This window comes from Squalius cephalus, assembly GCF_949319135.1.
Source record: "Squalius cephalus genome assembly, chromosome: 6".
In the NCBI taxonomy this organism is placed as follows: Eukaryota; Metazoa; Chordata; class Actinopteri; order Cypriniformes; family Leuciscidae; genus Squalius; species Squalius cephalus.
In genome coordinates this window covers 40,860,817-40,873,804 of record NC_137127.1, presented here as the reverse complement: position 1 = coordinate 40,873,804, position 12,988 = coordinate 40,860,817, and the positions used below count along the sequence as shown (strand labels likewise).

At 38.9% G+C, this 12,988-nt stretch overlaps 2 protein-coding genes across 2 annotated transcripts; both read left to right on the top strand.

The window, feature by feature from the left end:
• The first annotated feature begins 146 nt into the window (after positions 1-146).
• Positions 147-2,468, top strand: rnf7 (ring finger protein 7). Its single transcript, XM_079874980.1, has 3 exons — positions 147-386; positions 1,341-1,388; positions 1,979-2,468. The coding sequence occupies exons 1-3, from the start codon at positions 212-214 to the stop codon at positions 2,095-2,097; spliced, it is 342 nt and encodes a 113-aa protein (XP_079731106.1). The 5' UTR covers positions 147-211; the 3' UTR covers positions 2,098-2,468.
• A 2,762-nt stretch (positions 2,469-5,230) lies between these two features.
• On the top strand, positions 5,231-8,681 carry grk7b (G protein-coupled receptor kinase 7b; the record flags this gene model as incomplete). The annotated part of the gene is given in 6 exon segments (XM_079874982.1): positions 5,231-5,488; positions 5,492-5,694; positions 5,696-5,804; positions 6,928-7,121; positions 7,123-7,171; positions 8,406-8,681. Coding segments are annotated over 6 exon segments (1,089 nt in total).
• Positions 8,682-12,988: the final 4,307 nt, after the last annotated feature.

The following is a 12,988-nucleotide window of genomic DNA, read 5'->3' as shown; positions in this document are numbered from 1 at the left end:
TTGTTTCAAGAAGATAAATTAGAAATCTGGAGAAATTAGAGCAAATGGTAAAAATGAATTTGACCGCGTGTGTTAAAAAATATACTGTATTAATGCATGGATTTTAAGACATCCAGCCAGGGGCCTGTTAACAGACAACTCCACTGAGAGACCGATCTGCGTGTCTGCAGACCCGCCTATCCCAGCCATTTTGTTTCTGCGCCTCTTCGCCATGGCGGAGATGGACGATGGTGATGAGCCGGGTTTAGCGCACACTCACAGCAGTTCTTCTGGATCCAAATCAGGGGGAGATAAGATGTTCTCCCTCAAGAAGTGGAATGCTGTGGCAATGTGGAGTTGGGATGTGGAGTGCGACACTTGCGCTATTTGTCGGGTTCAAGTAATGGGTGAGTGTTTCTCTAGCTAACAGGCTAACGTTACCTGAGGTAGCATTTATGTGACTGTTAGCTGGTTAACCTCAACAGACCATGAATGTAGAAAGTGTTCGCCTGACACACTAGTAACAAATACAACTTGTGAACCGTTAAAAGTGAATGACATACTGCTGCCTAACGTTACACAGACAGCATTTGTGGAAATCATAAGTGGTCGTTTAAATGCTGATTCAAACGTTGTAAAGTCGTATTATGCCCAAAATGTTACGATCATACATCTAGTTCAATAAAATAAAAAAAGTAAGAAATCCGAGATTCGAAACTTTCTGCAACAGTAATTCTCATCGAGCGTTCGAATGAACCACCATCACTGCTCAAAATATGTCGTTTATATGCTGTTTCAAACGTGAACCTGTAACGTTAACGTATACTGCCCAAAAACGTGAATAAACACTTTGAATCGACGCCTTTATGATGCTACAAAAATTGCCAAACCTAATGTGCTAACAATATGATGCTGTAACCTGCTGAATCAAATGCTTAAGAATATTAAAGCGAACGTTTGATGCTCAGAAATGCTGCATCAAATTCAACTGGAAGTGCATGCGCAGACGTCAAAACCCACTTAATCGAACAATGCCCAGAAGACTGCATTGAATGTGCAAATTGCACTTGTCATTGCGTTGAACATTCAAATACGTTTATTATAAATAAACAATATACCAAAATGCTATCTAGGTAGGCATTTCAGGCTTTGAGACAAACCTGTGTTTGGACTTTACTTGTCCAAGACAAGCAAATGTAGCCTATAGTGCCCACCTCAACCTATTTAAACTATAATTGTACACCGCTTCTAACTGTGACTTCTTCATAAACATGATTTAGATTTAATCTTATTTCTGTCCTAAATGAATATAAAGAACTTGGTATGTTTATGAACTGTGTGTATTTTAAAATGTATTTCAGATGCATGCTTGAGATGCCAGGCAGAAAACAAACAAGAGGACTGCGTTGGTGAGTCAACTGTAACATCACTGCTGGCATACTAATTACCTGCCTAATTAATAAATTACATTAAGCCCCTAGAAGCAGATGGCACCACAGTCCTTTGCCATTACAGTTTGCACTTCACTAATATTCCTTGTCATATTGTATCTCTTTATTTCTCTCATTTTTAATGCACAATAATGATAAAAATGACCTTGTCATTTATCAGATGATTGTATCCAAAGTGACTTACAGAACACTTATTAGTGGCAATCCAACTGAAGCAACCAGTGGTTAAGTACCTTGACCAAGTGTATAAACCATAGTATTCATTTGCTTCATCAAACGCGCCCTGCCTCCTCACTGGTAGGTTAGACAACTGGTCAAATCAAAGGACAATCTCACACTATGATATTTAAAGCAGTAAAGACTTAAAGAGATACTTCACCCAGAACTGAAAATTGTCATCATATATTCACCCTCACATTTTTCTTTCTTCTGTGGAACACAAATAGATATTTTGAGGAATGTCTCAGTGCTTTTTTTTTTTTTTTTTACTACAATAAAAGTCAGTGAAGTCCAAAACATCACCATCTCTTATTCTGTCTTTCTCTCAGTGGTATGGGGAGAGTGCAACCACTCCTTCCACAACTGCTGCATGTCCCTCTGGGTCAAGCAGAACAACAGATGCCCACTATGCCAACAGGACTGGGTGGTACAGAGGATTGGCAAGTGAGGATTGGAGCTTTGTACCCACATTTCCTCCGTCCACTTTGGCACTTCTCCCCTTAGGGAGACAAGACTGAATATCAGATCATCTCCAGCCGCTGAATGTGTAGGAATACCTATCTGCATGTATGTGACTGTCAAAGTGAAACCATGGACGTAGGCAGAAATCCAGGTGACACTGGTTAGCTTTACCCTTCTGTCACCTCACACAGCATTAACAAGAACCAGCCAGAAGAGCTCCGGGAAACAGCAGATTCACTTGGGTGTTTATGGCATCATGTGTGACATTCTATGAAGTTGTACTATGAATGCGTGTTTTAAGTGTGCTAGAAATAAATTAATAAAATAATTAAATGTTTTATTGATGTGTGATACTGATTACTGGATGAGGATTTTTTTCAAAATCATGTGGTAAGTATTTCTGGGGAGCTTTTACGATTCATATATCGATGGTTGTTTAAATTATTATTCATTATTAGTGTACACGGGTCTATAAAACTCCCTCAATGGGCAGATTTAAAGGAATGGTTCAAAAATGAAAATTGTCATCAATAAACTTAAATATTTATAAAGCTGGCTTGCAGGCAATTTTTACTTTTATATGAGTACTTGCAAAGAGAGAAATCTATCTATGAAATATTTTACAGCACAAAACTGGAAAAAAAAAAGTCAATGCAACACAGAGACCTCAGTGAAAAAGCATTTTGTAAGTCTTCCGCCAGTACGTTTCTTATTGCTCCATCCTCTGCTAATTCTAGTGAAACAATTAGCTCAGGATTTGAGTGCTTATGATTAGTCCGGAACCTGTAGGGACAATTTCCAAGACAAAGATTTAGTTACTAGAAATGTGAAGCAGGTTTTTCAGCCACTGGCACTGTAAGCCGTTTTGTACTGATTTCCCCCCTGGTGCATTCTGGGGTTAAGGGCTTTTCTCAAGAGTGCAATCGAGACTAAATATTATGCACTAAATTGTATTTGGGGAGTTGACATGACATGTTAAGCAGCTAGTGTGACAAGTGTCCTGTATAAACAATATGAAATGTAATAACTTATTGTAAAAATACTTGAGGCTCTGCATGCTATAGATAATGTTAACTAAGAATAAAGCTACTTAGACATTGTTTTAGGGAGTTCACATTCAGGTCTGGCAGCATTCTGCTACGTAACACCTGCTTTGGATATAATCAAGGCTTGCCCAACATATTTTTTCATTGAATTTTGTGTATGCAGCCTATACCCGCCATCACGCACAAGAGTTTACGGCTTTGTATAAATCTAGACCGGGTTAAATGTATAATGTCTATTATATTGTTGGCTACTATATCTGTTCTCACTCATAAAAATAAAATTAAAAAACAGTTACTTTTTTAGTAGTGAAAAGATGTTTACAGGCAAAAGTTTATTACTCTACAAAAATATCAAGCATTTGAAGTTTCATTACACTTTTAATTTATTAAAAGAAAAAACTTGCAATCCTAATAAATGCAAGTACTGTAAGGCTGCATCATTACTGTTATATGTCAGCTGTCTGCCAGACAACCCATAGATTCTAACATGGCTGCCCCAGTGCACAAAGCTTGATTAAAAGCAGCCAAGAGGACAGATCTTACTATAATGTTTACACCTAATGAAGGCTTACTCTCATTCTACTGTCATAATGACCTCTAAATCTATGATTCTAAAGTCTTCAGACTCAAAGAACTGAAAACAATGGAGATCTATGAGCTTATAACAGCATCAATAAAATGTAATTGGTGGTAAGCTAAGGCAAGCATCACTAATGTGGCTCATACTTGGGGTTCAGAATTTGAATAGACCTCTAAAAATATTAAACTTTCAAACATAAAAAGAGCTATTATTTTACTATCATCTGGCAGGTAATAATGCATCATTAACCCTTAAACGCATACCTTGAGTCTTTAGTGATAACTACCCTCCGTCCTCCTCATTAATTTTTTTAAAGTTAGACATCAACCTTCTTGGTATTCCTTAATTAATTAATTATAAACAACATAAGACAAAATAAATTATAAAATAATTCCTGTTTTCCCAATTCATTTTTTGTAAAAATTGTATAGGGTCTCTAACGACCCGAGTATTTAACAATAATGAATCTTTGATGACTGAGTAAGTGCAATTCACCTTTATTCCAAAAGGTGACAATGTCTGATACACAATGATTAAGTGACATTTCACTCAAAATTACTGTAAAGCAAAAGAATAGCATGTTAGCGTATCATCAGCACAACTTGAAATGTACTGAAGTGAAGTACTAAAAGTACTGAATGCAATCAAATATTAGTGTCGCTTTCACTTGATGGTGGATCTGGTGAAGGATCTGGTGAAGAAGCTGTTAGCAATCAAAATATTGATGTTGAAGATGTTTAAAATGATAGTTTTGAGACTATGTTTGAGATCGTGAATATGAGCCAGATGCTGAATGTACTGGGAAATGAACTCTGGCGAGGACAGTGATGATGGTATAAAACAAACATCTGCTCGAACTGAACTTTTCCAAGCTCCAAAAGGTAACAAAATATTCTTTATGTAATTCTTCTGTAATTGTTACTCTAATATCAGGGGATTTTTATATTATCGCGAAAGTAGAGATCCAAAAGAAGAAACATTTTGACCAAAATTTTGAGAACCACTGCCTTAAAAACTGGATAGCTACACCCTATAGCATTAAAGCAGCAAAGTTTGCATGGGCAAGCACCACTCACATTTTTTTCAGAAACCCATCAAGTTTTATTTATTTTCTCAAACTTAAAGTTGACAGTAGAGGACTGAGCACTTCAGGCAACAATTGCATTGTCTATCCCTAAGCATTGTGGCTAAACATAGCACAAAGCCTCTTTAAGTTGGGTACGGCATAAGTTCCTTCCGTGAGAAGTATCCATGAATTAGCATACAAAGACACTTACTTAAGAGAAAACCCCTATTGAGGTTTTTAATTCTGACTGAGCAATTACATGAGTGGCACAGGGAAGACTCTGACTTGAGATGCTGAAGCCCCATTCTTTTTGACTCATCTGCATACCACAGCTTGCCACTGTGCTGCCTATTATTTCATGTCCTTATTCATTGTTACCTGCAACATCACATAGTTCTTTCACATAGGCCCTTCACTTGCCACAACCATGTGTGACATTGGTGGACTGGACAAACTAGTGGCAAACAGAGCCTACCTGAAAGCACAGATTCAAGACGACAAGGAGATGAGGAAACAAAGGCGTACCCTAATTCTTCCCCAACTTGAAAACTGTACAAGGGTGCATGCAGCTATTCCCAAGGACTTTGAGGACATCTGTGAGAGGCAGCCCATTGGGAAAACATGCTTCCGACAGTTCCTCTTAGCCTCCAATCCAGAATACCTTGCCGCTGTAGAGTTCCTGGAGTAGCTGAATGACTGGAATTTGGCAGAGGCAGGTGCTAAAGAAAAAGCCAAATTCTGCAAAGCTGACTCCAAAAGTTTCCTGTCTTATCTGACAGAGGACATCGTGGAGAAGTGTAAAGCCGTCTCTGAGAAGGACTTTGAGGAGATGTTGATGGGGCAGGTGAAAGAAGCCATGCAAGAGTTTCTGAGAGGAAAACCTTTCAATGAGTAGCCCGTTCTTTGAGAGATTTGTGCAGTGGAAGGAATTCGAGAAGCAGCCCATCTCTGATAAATACTTTTATGAGTTCAGGACTTTGAGGAAGGGAGGATTTGGAGAGGTGAGTGTTTGCACCTCTCACCCTGTCACAAACAAATCTACAGATGTAAAATATTAAAAGTATGAATTGTTTTAGAAGTTCTCTGTTTTAGCTCCACATTTATAGTATATTATGTCTTATGAATGTTTATTATAAAACTAAATTGCCTTCTATTATCCTTTTGTTAACCTTTAGAGATCATGTGTGTAATTATATGTTATTATATATTTCGACAGTATTTGAGAGTGAAGCAGGATATTAAATGAGAAACAAATGTTGAAGAGTACATGATTTTATCCATTAGGAATGGATTAGATCGTATCTAGTAGCCTGTGTAGTGATGTCAACAGAAAATGCAAGTGATTTTAAACAAGCAGTAATTTATTACATTTTAATTTTATAACCTATCACTCACATGAGATTGCGTAGCAAAAGCAAACTACCACTGATCCAACTATCCAATCAATTCCTGTTGGACAAATTCAAGTCCTGCCCTACATTTTTCCTTTGTTTAAGAAGAAGTTTCAGTTGGATATACGTCACAGTAGGCTAGGAAAATCGTAACTTCATGCTCAGGGTTCAATATGTTAAATATGCAGAAACAGCTAAGTAAGCTATTCATTGGTTGATTTCACAGAATATTTAATTACTGAGGTACTATCAAACATTGCTCTATTAGTTTCAGAAGCTGGCATGTCCACTGTCACCACATTTACCTGTGGTGTGAGTTTGGGGTGGAACTATCAGTTATTCCAATTAATGGAAGATGGGGAGAGTGTTCCGGAAATCCATTCGAATTACAGGCAATATTTTACAGATTGCTTCACCTTTAAGACACAACTAAAGAGACAATACACAAGGTGAATATCCTTTGATGAACTGTGGAATACATTGGCTGAATCCCAAATGCCAACTGGAATAAAATCCCCAGGAAATAATACTCCTGATACCTTTGACTATTCAGTGCACATAATGAAATAATTCCTTAATCTGAATAGATTTTCAAGTGTGTATTCTTACTGCTGCTGTATCAAAAAACAGTATTGTATTTTACAAAATCTAGAATCTAGACCATCTTTCAATTTCAACAACAGCAATGTTTCTCTTTTAATGTTCTTTTAAATCTCTCTCTCTCTCTGTACAGGTGTGTGCTTTTCAGGTCAAAAGCACGGGTCAAATTTACCACATTGGGGAGAATGGCATTGAGATTGAGCGAATCATTCACTACACAGCTCAGATCACCACTGGTATCCTGCACCTACATGCTATGGATATTGTGTACCGTGACATGAAGCCAGAAAACGTCCTACTGGACAGTCAGGGCCAGTGCAGGTTGTCAACTGGGCCTAGCTGTGGAACTACCAAACGGGAAAACGATCTCTCAAAAGGTAAGGACAGGAAGATAAGACAAGCTTTGATGAAGAAAATGTTATCCCCCTGGAAAATGTGGGAGGTGTAGGTGTAGACTAGTGGTAAATCTGAGCTTGTAGATGAAAAGTTTGCGGACTGAGCTCCACGTATATAAAGTATATATGTGGGCACCTGAAAAGGTAACTGCTGAGTCATAAAAAGTCCCAATACTACCCCCAATCATAAATGTGTGGTTACAGCTTTGCAAAGTACTTATTGATACTAATGCTTAAACATGGCTAGCTAACCCTGTTCCTGGAGACTTCCTTCCTGTAGACTTTAGTTCCAACCCTGCTTCAACAGCCCTGCCTGTCATTTTCTGTCACTCTGAACACATTGATTAACTGGATCAGGTGTGTTTGATTGGGGTTGAAGCTGAACTCCCAGGTAGTCCTCCAGGAGCTGGATTGGCTATACCTGCGCAATATTTTCCAACCCTGTTCCTGGAGGCATACCCATTATTGAGCAGCAATTTTGAGCAGAATATGAACCAACATCAACTGGCATGTGAGACATGCACACTAACAAGGACACCAAAGACTGCAGCCACTAGCGTCATTTGCTAGCAGTAGCACGCCAGAGAAGTGAGGTTTACTTGCACAGCTCTTACTAGCTGGCCTCCGTTACACCAGCAGTACACTTTTTGGATGTACACATTTCACATCTCATTTATCTGACCCATCTATGAAGTCTCCACTAGCAAACTGATGAGTTGCATCAGATGAGCTTGATTAGAAAGAGTTTGAAAATGTGTTAGCTGTATGCAAAAATAACATGTCCACTGAGGTACTTACTTTGCAATGTTCTGTATTGTATGAATGTGTCTAGTATGAATGTAATTCGGACATACTACATTTGTCATATTGTCACATTAACAAATATTTTTGCCAGGGGTACCATAAAACATTGAATAAGCCCTTGCTAATGCTAATCACAGTATTACCCAAAGCTGGCATGTGGGTTGGCACAGCACAGCCTTACAAAGGGTTTGGCTTAAGTCCCTGGAGATACTGGTTAAATGGAAAGAGACTGTTTTTGTGTCTGTTTCAGGAATCTTTTCTGAAATGGGATTTTATTGAGGATGAAGAAAAGGTCAAAGAGTTTGTACCATTATAGATGGCTTTAAATATGATTTGAAATGCTTTTTCAGGTGGCTTCAAGAAGGCTGAAAGGTTTTTCTCATAACCCCTCTTGTTGTCTTTTCCATCGTAGGCTGGCACCAAGGGGTATATGGCGCCAGAGATCCTGAAGCATGAACCATATCGTACGTCAGTGGACTGGTGGGCCTTGAGCTGTAGCATCTATGAGATGGTGGCCAGCCGTCTGCCCTTTAGAGATCACAAAGAGATGGTTACTAAAGAAGAGATGGTAAGGAGAACTCTTGTAGATGAGTGCAAATTTGAACACGAAAATTTTGATGCCCCCTCCAAGGACATCATCAGTCTTTTTCTGAAAAAGAACATTGAAGACCGTCTCGGCTGCAAGTAAGTGGCAGCGTTTCTGTGTTTCATGGCAAGAGGACACACTGTTTCCACTCTAGGTCATTATTAGGACATGGTCAGTCCAACTGCCCTCCGCGTGCCAACAGAGGAGAAGAAGCTTTACTCTGTCAGCAAATTTAAGCCAGTGTGGCAGCAAATCGAAGAAACAGGCCGTTTCTGTCAGCCTTTCTCATTGAGAGCAGTGGTTTTGGAGCCGCACCACTAGGTTTGGATGGAGCAAAGCATGAATGTTAAAACAAAATAGCTTTGAGTCTTTTTGCATTCTGTGGGTGAAGACACCAAAGATTTAATACCAGCTTCATTGCTCATAGGTTTAAATTACATTTTAACATATAATACTATTCCTTATGTCAGTTGCTGAAACTATTTCAAGCCATTAAAAATGTAATTTGAATCCTGTTATTGGAACACTTTCACCCAAAAGTGAAAAATTTGTCATTATTTACTCACCCTTATGGCAGCCCAAATCCAATTATTGCCATTGAACACAGAAGGAGAATTGTTTTAAGAATCTGTATGCAGCTCCTGTCACATCTGTCAAAAAAGGCCAAAAACCATAAAATCTAATTAATATAAGTAGTCAATATGACTCATGCACTGTTGAGTCTTCTGAAGTCATTTCATAGTTTTGAATGAACAGACTGAAATTTAAGTTATTATTCACTGACAATCTTTAGCTCTCAAATCAAACATGGTGCCGACAGATGTGTCGCACCAGATTTAATGTCAATGGGTTTAGATATGTGACACCCTGTATGTATAGTCACAGGAATTTTTTTTTTTTTTTCTTCATGTATTTGATTTATTTTATTGTGTTTATTATTGTTTCAATTACTGTTATTATGCTGGACTTGTGATTCGTAATATCCTCAGTGAACAGTAGGGGGAGACAATGTGCTGATCATGTGGGTAACTATGAGTCACGGAGAAGCAGCCGCCATTACAAGAGCGACTCGTTACTGATAACAGCACAACTGTGTCTGTCTCATTGTTTTGCCAAACAGAATTAACTTACTGCAGCACCGCCAGTCGGATGGCGGGCGTGCTACAGATACAAGGCCTGCAAAACCCAATGACCTTTGATGCCATCAACATCCAACCTGCAGTATTGGCTCCACTTTTGATTTGATTTTCTACAGAGTGGAAGATTGTCAGTATAAAATGACTTTGGTCTATTTATCACAATGCTGTTGCATGGCTTCAAAAGACTTGTATACTGGGACAGATAGGTGGCTTAGTGGTTTGCGCCTCCGCACCCACAACATAAGGGCTCGAGTTCAAGGCCTCTCTGTGTGGAGCTTGAGCAGACTTTAGCTCTAACCCTAATTAAACACACTTATCAGCTAATCAAGGTCTTCAGGATTACTAGAAACTTCCAGGCAGGTGTTTTGGAGATAGTTGGAGCTATAGTCTGTAGGACAGTGGCCCTCCAGGAGTTGAGTTAGTGCTTTAATATTTTTGGCTAAGAAAACTGTAGGTAAACTTAATGCTGCAATCATAAATTTATCCATATATGCCTTATTTCTGACTGTAAACTGTTTTTTTTGTTTTTTTTTGTTGTTGTTGTTGTTGTTGTTTTGCCCACAGGGATGACCCAACATGAGATCTTCAAATCCATCAACAGCCGAACCCAAATAGGAAGAAATTGGGGACTGGATGATCATGATGATGAGCAAAAATCCAAATCTTGCACTCTTCTGTGACAAAATAAGAATATATTGCACAACAAAACAAATGGTTTTATTAACTAATTTAGCTAACCCCGAAATATTTTTACAGGTGGTCTCAAACTTTATGACCTAAAAGTATATTTTTACAGTCACAGATCTCAGTGACTGATGCTTTACTGATGCATGAACTTTAGCATGTTTCCTGGGGACGTCTTAAACAGTTTGACATGAGACATAATTAGTCGCTCACTTGATATCTGTATGCTCTTAACGACTATGTTTTTTACTATGTCTATACTTTATTTTTTCCTCATATACAGAAGTCTGATCGAAAAGAAACACCTAATGGCCAAATGAAATTCTAAATGTGTTAAAAAAAATATTTTAATGTCTTTAATGTCTGTGTGAATTGCTGTGTCAGTTATGATAAGGTCCCTTTAGTAATAAACCGGCCATTAAAACAACACCAGAGCTCAGTGGAAAGTTCTGCCACTGGCTTGCAGTACCGACACGCTTGTCAAACAGACGCCACTTCCAAACACTCTTGAGGATACAGAATCTACTGATTGCTATACGAACAGCAGAGGTCACTGTTCACAATGAGATACTGCTGTATATTAGGCGGGAAAATGACTTAGATGAGCAACTGCACTGATAAACTCATCCATGGTGAAGAAAGTTTATCCATTTCAAAGGAATTCATTTTTTATGTGAGCTGTTAAATATTTTAGCTGTGTTCATAAGTAGATTATCATAAATCCTGTTCTTGTCATGGGGGGATTAAATGAAATACGATGAAGGATGGGGTCAGGCACGGCATGGGAAAGAGGCTTGTGGCTTTGGACAGGGTGCAGATATTTGCCCTTCTCCTCCATGTTCCTGGATGACACCTCAGCTGTGTGATAAACAAGCTCTCCTGAGGCGGGTGGAAATCTCTGGGTGTGGCCCGGCCAGACAGACTCAGACCCACTGCGCTGCACCCTGCACCACATAGTGTTTTGTACCCGGCTAACGGGAACCGACTGAAATAGCCAGTGGTTTCATTAGGAAAACAAGCCCTGTCTGTTTGTATTATGGGCAAAGGTTGACGTTATTAAATGTGAATATTTTTATGCTGCTTTGCTTTTCATCATGCCACAGACTGTTCCGTTTTTGGAATGTGTGCCTGAACGTGTTTGGGTCTCTTTCATCCATGCACATGATTATTTTCAAAAATGTATGTGCCCTCATAATCTTTGATCAAAATAACTTCCCCGTCCTCTTACAGAGACATCTCTTCACTGATGACGTGTTTCCTGGCGTGAGTGCAGAATTCATGAGATCATCACAGCCATAGCAAACCACTACGATCCAATGATCCAATTAATTCCTGATGGACAAAATCAAGTGCTGTCCTGCATTTTATTATATTTTGACCACTGAAATAGAAAATGTCCCTGGTATCCATTTCAGAAATCTGGTCACCTTGAAGTTGACGAAACAAAGTCGCAATAGTCACTATTGTGAAGTATATTTGAGGGAAACAGCTTCTCGAACAATAAATAATGTAGGGTGGGACTTGATTTTGACCATCAGGAATTGAGTGAATCGTTGGATGTTGTGGTTTGTTATTGCTGTGATTTCATGTGAGTGGCAGGTTGCCCCGCCCTCGCGCCAGTAAACGCATCACCAGAGAAGAGATGTCACTGCAAAAAGGAGGTATAATCAAAAGTTATTTTGATTGAAAATTACAAGGGTGCATGAATTTAAAAAAAATAATAATGATGTGCACAGATAAATCATTTACAATAAATACTGCAATATTCCATACATTTTTTAGTCTTTTTGACTTTAAGTTCTTCATGGCTAAAGTAGCGACGTACAATGAAGTAATCAGTGTGACTTGCAGCCTCCTCTGTTGATGAAAACAATCAATAGACGATTGCTCTGGTAACCAGCAGGCTATATTGGTCAGGCTTTATTGCAGTGTATTCACAGGCTATTTTGAACGTAAAATGGGGACATTTCAGGGGACAGCTTCAGACAGAGACAGGACACCAAAATCGGGTCTGTTCCTGGAAAACGGGGATGTATGGTCACCCTAATTTGGGTTCAACACAAGTGAAGCTCTGTGAACAGCATCTGTGACATGCTGTTGATTACAGAAAAACTCATACCTCAGTTAAAATGAATATTAACTTGACCTATACTCTTTAGTGCTATATGTTTTACCCATGTTACCCATACAAATGTTTTTCTTATTCAATGTGAGGAGTGATGGGCACACCTTTTTCTACGTAGTCTCAGCCTCAAACACCCACGGACAGTTGGCAGAACATCTGATGCAGGTAGCACACAAAAGTTTCAAAGTCATAATCTGATTAATTGAATCCTACAGGATTTCCGGGAAACGTGTGTCGTGTTCTTCAATGGTCCGTCTGGAAACAAAGTCGTTCTGATGCCAGACCCCCTCATGGAAAAAGAAAGCCGTTGTGTTTACAACTGTGAAAATAAACGCTTATCGGGTTCAACTAATCGCTGGATTTTCAAAAGTATGTGAAGTTCACAGCACCCGATTGTTGCAGTAGACTTTCAGGACGTTCTTGAATGAATTGCAAGCCGGATTTGTAATTGTGGATACATC

Excerpts from the sequence above, each read along its gene's own strand:
- rnf7 (XM_079874980.1), top strand. The coding sequence starts at position 212 with ATGGCGGAGATGGACGATGGTGATGAGCCGGGTTTAGCGCACACTCAC. Across the intron at positions 387-1,340 it reads TTGTCGGGTTCAAGTAATGG|ATGCATGCTTGAGATGCCAG; the intron begins GTGAGTGTTTCT and ends AATGTATTTCAG. Across the intron at positions 1,389-1,978 it reads CAAACAAGAGGACTGCGTTG|TGGTATGGGGAGAGTGCAAC; the intron begins GTGAGTCAACTG and ends TCTTTCTCTCAG.